A 9,489-nucleotide genomic window follows, 5' to 3' on the forward strand; every position below is an offset into this window, starting at 1 on the left:
AAAATATGAGCAGTGACCAGTATTATTATAGGGTTAGGTTAAACACAAGAAAGAGTTTTCACAATTAGAGCAGTGATTAGTGTTATTATAGGGTTAGGTTAAATACAAAATTACAACAGAGGAATCTAAATACAGCTATGATCAAACGGTTTCTAGACTTTGCCCTGTTGATTTATCTGCTGATTTATTGGCTTGATTAAAATATTTTTCTCTTTCTGAACAGTGGCTCGCAAACGTTCTCTTTTCACTTTTTGAACTCAGGGAACCCTAAAAATCCAAATCTTACTCATACCTCTTCTACTTTCTCAGATTGGACTTGACTTCTGCATCATTACCAAAATTTGATGCATAAAGGAGCTTTCCTAAATGAACAGTGAACAGTGTTACTGTGTAGTTCAGATGCTAGGTCTAATGCAAAAGAGAGCTTTCAAAAATGAGCAGTGACCAGTGTTATTATAGGGTTAGGTTAAACACAAGAAAGAGTTTTCACAATTAGAGCAGTGATTAGTGTTATTATAGGGTTAGGTTAAATACAAAAAGGAGCTTTACTTTTCCATGGACTTGACTTCTGCATAATTACCAAAATTTGATGCATAAAGGAGCTTTCCTAAATGAACAGTGAACAGTGTTACTGTGTAGTTCAGATGCTAGGTCTAATGCAAAAGAGAGCTTTCAAAAATGAGCAGTGACCAGTGTTATTATAGGGTTAGGTTAAAACACAAAAAGCAGCTTTGTTTTATCATTGTTGTACCTTCTGAATAATTACCACTCCTCCAATTACTCTCTTCCTGTACTCTCCGAAAAGCTGCCCCCTGCGAACGAATTCCGAGCGCCCACCTCTATCGTATTCGTACGTTTCTATTGCAATAGGGTGAACAAGTCATTCTGTGCGTCAGACTCCAGTCTGTCAGAAGCTACACGGAAAGCGTACGTAAATCTTCTCAAGTACTTTGCCGAGTTGAAGCCCAATACAAGTGGAAGGTCTGCCGAACTTTTTTTAAAAAAAAAAGTAGGAAAGTAAATGATGGACTTAAAGAAATGTTCAGGTAAACATTTTCCTTTTTGTCTATACATTTCCTTTTCTTGTTACAATGAAGCCTTACCAAAGTGGGAAAGAAACTGGACACTTTGCTAGTACCAAGAAAGCTTTCCGCTTCTTCGTCCTCATTCTTCCTGAACCATTTACCAAGTGTGGCAGTCGGTAGACTAATACCACTGCTCTTGCCACTTGTTGAACTGCGGGACAAGTAGTTGTCCAGGTCTTGTTTCAGACCTCCTGAGTGTTTCTAGACTTTGCCCTGTTGATTTATCTGCTGATTTATTGGCTTGATTAAAATATTTTTCTCTTTCTGAACAGGGGCTCGCAAACGCTCTCTTTTCACTTTTTGAACTCAGGGAACCCTAAAAATCCAAATCTTACTCATACCTCTTCTACTTTCTCAGATTCTGTGCTGACAAGGATATCACAATCAGCATGACTTCCGAAAAGATGCCCCCTGCGAACGAATTCCGAGCGCCCACCTCTATCGTATTCGTACGTTTCTATTGCAATAAGGTGACCAAGTCATTCTGTGCGTCAGACCTCAGTCTGTCAGAAGCTACACGGAAAGCGTACGTAAATCTTCTCAAGTACTTTGCCGAGTTGAAGCCCAATACAAGTGGAAGGTCTGCCATGATGGACAATACTAGCAGCGAGGAAGAGGATTAGCAGAGGCGTACTTACTTTCTGTGTCCGTCTTTACTTGATTTCCCCAATGCCGCAGCTATTGAACGTGCAATAGCTGCGGCAGAGGGGTTACCTGGGGGCCTGTTTGAGGACACGATTAGCACAAATGCGCTTGCCATGCAGAAGGTCCCGGGTTCAAATCTCACATCGACCAAAAAATTGTACTCGTTTTTCGATTCGATTTCAACGAGTTACTTTCTGGCGTTCTCGTGTTGACCCAGCACCTAAATGGGAAGTATTGTGTCTCTTCTCATCCATCTGATGGGAGACATACTACGGGATGAACATGCTACGACACAGACCACACGGGTCTAATGTAGCAGTTGTTTTATTAACACGAAATTCGGAATCGTCCTTCTCAAAAACATTGCCAGTTTGACCACAGTAATATTAGAAGCTTACTGCTTGGGTAAATGGACTCTTTAGTCCTATTCGGGCAGCAAAATAAGCACTATTATTTTTACTTTCTATTACTACAGTATAGCGGAGCTATACTAGTAATGAAAGTATTGCAATCGGTCCAAATTTTCAAAATCGGAAGTTATGAATCTCATCAGGATCATCAACTTCCTCCTTCTGATTCTGGATGGGCTACATCGAGTCAACGCTCGCCTGATGTATGAGTACCACCATGCTACGTTGCTCAGAGTACGTCCCCTTCTAGAGCTGTCGTTTATAGAGAAGATTTTCCCCGACTATCCCTGTCTCGAGGTTCCACTGTAATAATAAACAGATTCAGGCTTGATCAGTGTTTGCAGGTGGCATAGCTTCCTTCCAGAGTTATGAATCTCATCAGGATCATCAACTTCCTCCTTCTGATTCTGGATGGGCTACATCGAGTCAACGCTCGCCTGATCTATGAGTACCACCATGCTACGTTGCTCAGAGTACGTCCCCTTCTAGAGCTGTCGTTTATAGAGAAGATTTTCCCCGACTATCCCTGTCTGTTCCTACAAGTGAGTACGGAATGAACTGAAGCAACGCTTTGCGTGGTTGGTATCTGAACAGCTAACCCTTCCGGACAACCGGGATACGTTCATCTTAAGCCACATTCATAGGTCAAGTAGACAAAGTGTACGTCCAAGTAATTTCCTCCTGTGTAAACGCAATACTATACTTACTTGCTTGGGTTACCACGGGTGATTGTCTGGGCAATCACCTGTGTAAACGCAATACTATACTTACTTGCTTGCTTGGGTTACCATGGGTGATTGTCTGGGCAATCACCTGTGTAAACGCAATACTATACTTACTTGCTTGGGTTACCATGGGTGATCCAAGTAATTTCCACCTGTGTAAACGCAATACTATACTTACTTGCTTGGGTTACCATGGGTGATTGTCTGGGCAATCACCTGTGTAAACGCAATACTATACTTACTTGCTTGGGTTACCATGGGTGATTGTCTGGGCAATCACCTGTGTAAACGCAATACTATACCTACTTGCTTGGGTTACCATGGGTGATTGTCTGGGCAATCACCTGTGTAAACGCAATACTATACTTACTTGCTTGGGTTACCATGGGTGATTGCCAAGTAATTTCCACCTGTGTAAACGCAATACTATACTTACTTGCTTGGGTTACCATGGGTGATTGCCAAGTAATTTCCACCTGTGTAAACGCAATACTATACTTACTTGCTTGGGTTACCATGGGTGATTGCCAGGGCAATCGTGAGCGGAGGTGGGTAGCTTGTCACCGATTGGAGGGTAAAACCATCCATAAAGACTTTGGCTGTCTGTAGTGAAGTTAAATCTCTAGGAACTTTGTAGTCTCCTTCTGGCTAAAAGCGATGGGTGCGCGATCGAGATGAAACTCGCGCGCACGACCAAAAAAACAGCTACAGAAAACAGTGCTACTGACCACCGCACACTCGCGAACGGGCAGTGCGGTGGGCCTCGGCCCCGGCCGGTGGAAGTCGATATTCTAAAATACACTCATAGCCCTGAATGGGGTCAACGAACTACGTCGGGTGTGATAACGGCTTAAGCCTAGGTACTGATCCGTCATCCCGCGCGAAAAGTGTTCTACAAGTCTCCTTCTGGCTGGATAAACAAGGTAGGTATATTTTCTTTTCTATTCTATTAAACTGAAACATTCTCTTTTCTTTTTTAAGAAATAAAACCTATTCTGTTCTATTCCAGGCTCTTCCGGACTCCTACATCCACAGTAGAATTCTGGCTGAGCTTTACCAGCAGTTGTCTCCACACATCGCCATTCTCAACACCAACCTCATTCACGCTACGAGCGTATGTCGGGGCCTTATAGTGGTGTCGACATCAATGAATCTATCCGTGGACTTTATAACGCAGAACAAGCCGTTCCATAAACACATGCGGGTCTATATCATCCTCATCAAGTTCTGGAACCAGTATCTGTTCTTTCAACAGGTACACATTTTTTTTTTTTTTTTTTTTTTTTTTTTTTTGGGGTTTTTTAGGGGGAAAGGCCAATAAATGGATGGGTGACTTAACCATTATATTGGTAGTTATGAGGAAACATTAAAAGGAATAAAGGGAGAACGAGCTCTAGTCTTGATTTTAAATCATTACATGAAAGTAAAATCAAATCAATAATAATAATAAACTGGATCTTAAACAAATTAGATAGGTACTTAGGTACTGATTTTCTTTAAACACTGTCGCATAAACTACGGGCTAAATAGTTATGAGGAAACATTAAAAGGAATAAAGGGAGAACGAGCTCCAGTCTTGATTTTAAATCATTACATGAAAGTAAAATCAAATCAATAATAATAAACTGGATCTTAAACAAATTAGATAGGTACTTAGGTACTGATTTTCTTTAAACACTGTCGCATAAACTACGGGCTAAAAAATTCCCGGAGGGACGGGCCCAGCTTGTTAATAATAAATTGATTTACAATAGGGAAAAACCTGTGAATTCCCATCTTTTTTCCCCTTGGGGCTCTTCACTTTACAATGGGGTTTATTGTTATACAGAGTGTCCCAGAATTTATGCTTGCCTTGTTTTTCTCAGAGCTTACCTGAAATTGGAAAAAGACGTAATTCTTTGATTTTTAAATGGTATATTCTGGCAATATGGCAATTTGCGAAAAATTTCGCAAATCAAAGAATTACCTACGTGTTTTTTTTTTTTTTTTTTTTTTTTTTTTTTTTTTTTTTTTCTTTCGCAATTTCGCCCCGGGCGGGAATTGAACCCTCCTACGCTTATAAGGTAGACGCACTACCCTCATAGCTAACTAAACTTCTTTAAAGGCTGTTTTTTTTTTAAGAGGTTTGACAGAGGGAACTGTATCTGCTATGGTCTTATCGTCCCGAAATCGAAGAGAGAAGGAAGACAGGATAGGAGAAAGCCAGCCGTTCCGAAAACGAACCCATAAGGATAAAATCCGCCCCGGGCGGGAATCGAACCCGCGTCCTAGCGCTTACAAGGCAGACGCACTACCAACTAAGCTTACTAGGCTGGCTTAAAGGCTGTTTCTTCCTTAAAATGTGACAGTTCGTTCAAGAAATGTCGCGAAACACTAAATGCAAAGTTGTTGTGTTTGGTAGCGCGTCTGCCTTCTAAGCGCTAGACCGCGGGCTCGATTCCCGCCCGGGGCGGATGTTATCCTCAAGGGATAAAGTTCGTTCTCGGAACGGCTAACTTTCTCCTATCCTGTCTTCCTTCTCTCTTCGATTTCGGGACGATAAGACCTTAGCAGTCACAGTTCCCTCTGTCACACCTCTCCAAAAAATTGGGAAAAAGTTGTGTTAAAATAATTTTATTATTATATTTTCTTGTTTCCTCTCAGCATTGGGCCAAGGAGCTTCTCGACTTGGACGTGCTAGTGATCACAGTGTTCTCCAGTCAGAAGAAAGTCTACAGACTCAAATCTTACTCATCAGAATTCAAAATGGTGGGCGTTCGAAAGCAAACCAACTATTTTCCGTCGGTAAGTTTTTTGTGTGATGGTCGATGGTTTTGCAATCATTTTTTATAACATTCTAACCTCAGTATTTTCAAGTGTATCTTAAGTAAGCAGGAGATTCCAGGCTCCTTTATTTACACATTGGTGCGAGGGTCGATGGTCCAGGGTCTAGACTAGGGTCGATGGTCCAGGGTCTAGACTAGGGTCGATGGTCCAGGGTCTAGACGAAGGTCACCGGTTCGAGGCGTTTCGTCTATGAGTATTGGTAGAGAATATACCTTGTTCCTTGTTTACTGCCAGCATAGGACTGAAAGGTCCTTTACTCTCTCAGTCTAAGGCTACCCACTCACTATCAGGTAGACCTGACAGGTACACCTGACCAGGTCCGCTGTCAGGACTACCTGATAGTGTGTGTGCTCATCAGGTATCAGGTAGACCTGACAGGCAGACCGTACTTTTATTTTATTTTTTTATTTTTTTTTTTTTTAGAAAGATTGTACCTCGATACCACTTTCACATTACTTCAAGGCACATTCTTTTACATCCATGCCTATCCAAGAACTGAAAAGTCTGCTTAGAAAATTTCCGCCCTGACCGGGATTTGAATCCAGCACCTTTGGGTTGAGAGTCAATGCTCTTATCCACTCGGACACAGAAGTGGGCTCCTCTTTAAGACCCTTGATAATTTATTCTACATTCATATGTGATGTGTGTATTCTCTTCCAGGACAGCATACATCAGGAGTATGGCAGATTCTACGAGGTGGAGCATTCTGTAGAGCAGCGTATAGCTCGTCTTGCAGAAGGCAACTATGCTGCCTATTGCACAAATCTGAACAATCTATTCTTCATGGATGTGGATGAAATTCCTCCCAAACTTCTCAAGGATCTTCGCTCGTTTCGAACTTGTCTGGCTCAGTTGTTCGTCAGCTTTGGACTGCGGTTGGGTGAGTGGCTGTCAACGGGGTTTTTCCCCTACACAAACAAATTTCCTTGTGGAAAAGCGATAGAGTCCATAATTTGGTCAGCATATCTATTATGTACGTGGAAAATGCTCGAGATTATTATATCCTAAATCGGAAGACTTCGCGATTTCAATTCCTTCTCAAATTTCCGGTCCAGTCCTAGGACTCTTTGAAGGTTTTTTCAAAAAAAAAAAAAAAAAAAAAAAAAAATTTTTTTTTAAGGTTTAAGAAGGGAATTTAAATTTTTAAGGTTTTTACAATTACTTAGGTATGTTTCTATGCCAGGTGCCAGGTATGTCAATTACTTAGGTATGTTTCTATGCCAGGTGCCAGGTATGTCAATTACTTAGGTATGTTTCTATGCCAGGTGCCAGGTATGTCAATTACTTAGGTATGTTTCTATGCCAGGTGCCAGGTATGTCAATTACTTAGGTATGTTTCTATGCCAGGTGCCAGGTATGTCAATTACTTAGGTATGTTTCTATGCCAGGTGCCAGGTATGTCAATTACTTAGGTATGTTTCTATGCCAGGTGCCAGGTATGTCAATTACTTAGGTATGTTTCTATGCCAGGTGCCAGGTATGTCAATTACTTAGGTATGTTTCTATGCCAGGTGCCAGGTATGTCAATTACTTAGGTATGTTTCTATGCCAGGTGCCAGGTATGTCAATTACTTAGGTATGTTTCTATGCCAGGTGCCAGGTATGTCAATTACTTAGGTATGTTTCTATGCCAGGTGCCAGGTATGTCAATTACTTAGGTATGTTTCTATGCCAGGTGCCAGGTATGTCAATTACTTAGGTATGTTTCTATGCCAGGTGCCAGGTATGTCAATTACTTAGGTATGTTTCTATGCCAGGTGCCAGGTATGTCAATTACTTAGGTATGTTTCTATGCCAGGTGCCAGGTATGTCAATTACTTAGGTATGTTTCTATGCCAGGTGCCAGGTATGTCAATTACTTAGGTATGTTTCTATGCCAGGTGCCAGGTATGTCAATTACTTAGGTATGTTTCTATGCCAGGTGCCAGGTATGTCAATTACTTAGGTATGTTTCTATGCCAGGTGCCAGGTATGTCAATTACTTAGGTATGTTTCTATGCCAGGTGCCAGGTATGTCAATTACTTAGGTATGTTTCTATGCCAGGTGCCAGGTATGTCAATTACTTAGGTATGTTTCTATGCCAGGTGCCAGGTATGTCAATTACTTAGGTATGTTTCTATGCCAGGTGCCAGGTATGTCAATTACTTAGGTATGTTTCTATGCCAGGTGCCAGGTATGTCAATTACTTAGGTATGTTTCTATGCCAGGTGCCAGGTATGTCAATTACTTAGGTATGTTTCTATGCCAGGTGCCAGGTATGTCAATTACTTAGGTATGTTTCTATGCCAGGTGCCAGGTATGTCAATTACTTAGGTATGTTTCTATGCCAGGTATGTCAATTACTTAGGTATGTTTCTATGCCAGGTATGTCAATTACTTGGGTATGTTTCTATGCCAGGTGTGTCAATTACTTAGGTATGCTTCTATGCCAGGTATTTCATTCGCGTAGGTATGTTTCTATGCCAGGTATGTCAATTACTTAGGTATGTTTCTATGCCAGGTATGTCAATTACTTAGGTATGTTTCTATGCCAGGTATTTCAATGGCGTAGGTATGTTTCTATGCCAGATATTTCAATCGCGTAGGTATGTTTCTATGCCAGGTACCTCCTATTTGGAACAAGTGAACAAGATAATTCTCCGACTTCTTCAGAGCGGAATTATAGACTACCCTCCTATTTGGAACAAGTGAACAAGATAATTCTCCGACTTCTTCAGAGCGGAATTATAGACTACTGGCTGATCCGCATAATCCTACTGCATTACCATCGTAATCCATTCAACCGCGTGTATGAATATAAACCGCAGAGTGATAAGAATATTCATGAACCCCTCACACTGTCCAGCCTGGAGGTAAGTGGTTTTAGCTAAATTCCCTTTAGGCGGCTTTCACACTGAGGTAACACGTCGCAAGTAGCAAGTCGCAAGATGCTACGTAGCATGCATCTTCAAAGACCAAACCAGATTTCCTTCTCGACCTTGAAAAATAGGAAAAAAGTAAAAATATAGACAATAAAAATAAAATGAAATTGGACTTTCAGAAAACACCTTTTAGAAACAAACAGTGAAATTTGACATGATCAAGAAGTAGAAGAAGAAGAAGAAGAAGAAGAAAATGAACAAATTATGAGATGATAAATGAGAAACTAAAATGTTCCTGAAAAGTACAAACATTATGTACTTACATAGGAACCCGATGAGATTTGTGAAGAAACGGAATAAACCTTAGTATTATTATTATTACCTCATCATAACTTTGCGCACAACTCTTGAGCCATGCGTAAAATTCGGAGCTCCACTCCGGATTGTACCCCCAATCGCAGCGCAGAATGACAGCGTTGCGCCGAATGTAGAGGTGTTTGAGTGTGGGGCGCGCATGCGCAATGAGGAGACAGGTAGCGGTGGAAATGCGCTCTCGGATCATCTGGAAAGAAAGTTGTAGGCGTTAGGAGGCGCCCACAAGGGAGAACCCGAGCCTACCCAAGGGAAAAGAAACAACAAAGTCCTGACCCAAGAGAAACTAAACAAAACTATGCTAATCCCCCTACACTCACGGTAGATGGGGACGAATTAAGTAAGTAAGTAAGTAGTATGCTAATACTGCTAATGAATATAAGCGACCTCAACGGAGCCTTGACAACAACCATAGCCCTGACCCTCGCCTAAGATAAAGATTTAGATTTTTCGCGTAGGTGTGTTTCTATGCCAGGTATGTCAATCGCGTAGATATGTTTATATGCCAGGTATGTCAATTACTTAGGTATGTTTCTATGCCAGGTATGTCAATTACTTAGGTAT

At 41.3% G+C, this 9,489-nt stretch overlaps 1 protein-coding gene across 1 annotated transcript; it reads left to right on the forward strand.

Annotated features, from left to right (window-relative positions):
* The first annotated feature begins 2,428 nt into the window (after window positions 1–2,428).
* Window positions 2,429–8,654, forward strand: LOC103518539. The gene is made up of 5 exons (XM_026830300.1): window positions 2,429–2,682; window positions 3,875–4,120; window positions 5,509–5,649; window positions 6,352–6,573; window positions 8,362–8,654. The coding sequence occupies exons 1-5, from the start codon at window positions 2,509–2,511 to the stop codon at window positions 8,560–8,562; spliced, it is 984 nt and encodes a 327-aa protein (XP_026686101.1). The 5' UTR covers window positions 2,429–2,508; the 3' UTR covers window positions 8,563–8,654.
* Window positions 8,655–9,489: the final 835 nt, after the last annotated feature.

This window comes from Diaphorina citri, unplaced genomic scaffold (assembly GCF_000475195.1).
Source record: "Diaphorina citri unplaced genomic scaffold, Diaci psyllid genome assembly version 1.1 scaffold2237, whole genome shotgun sequence".
Lineage (NCBI taxonomy): Eukaryota > Metazoa > Arthropoda > Insecta > Hemiptera > Psyllidae > Diaphorina > Diaphorina citri.

Coding starts and splice junctions, on each gene's coding strand:
- LOC103518539 (XM_026830300.1), top strand. CDS start 2,509: ATGAATCTCATCAGGATCATCAACTTCCTCCTTCTGATTCTGGATGGG. Junction 4,121..5,508: donor AGTATCTGTTCTTTCAACAG/GTACACATTTTT, acceptor GTTTCCTCTCAG/CATTGGGCCAAGGAGCTTCT. Junction 6,574..8,361: donor GCTTTGGACTGCGGTTGGGT/GAGTGGCTGTCA, acceptor AATTATAGACTA/CCCTCCTATTTGGAACAAGT.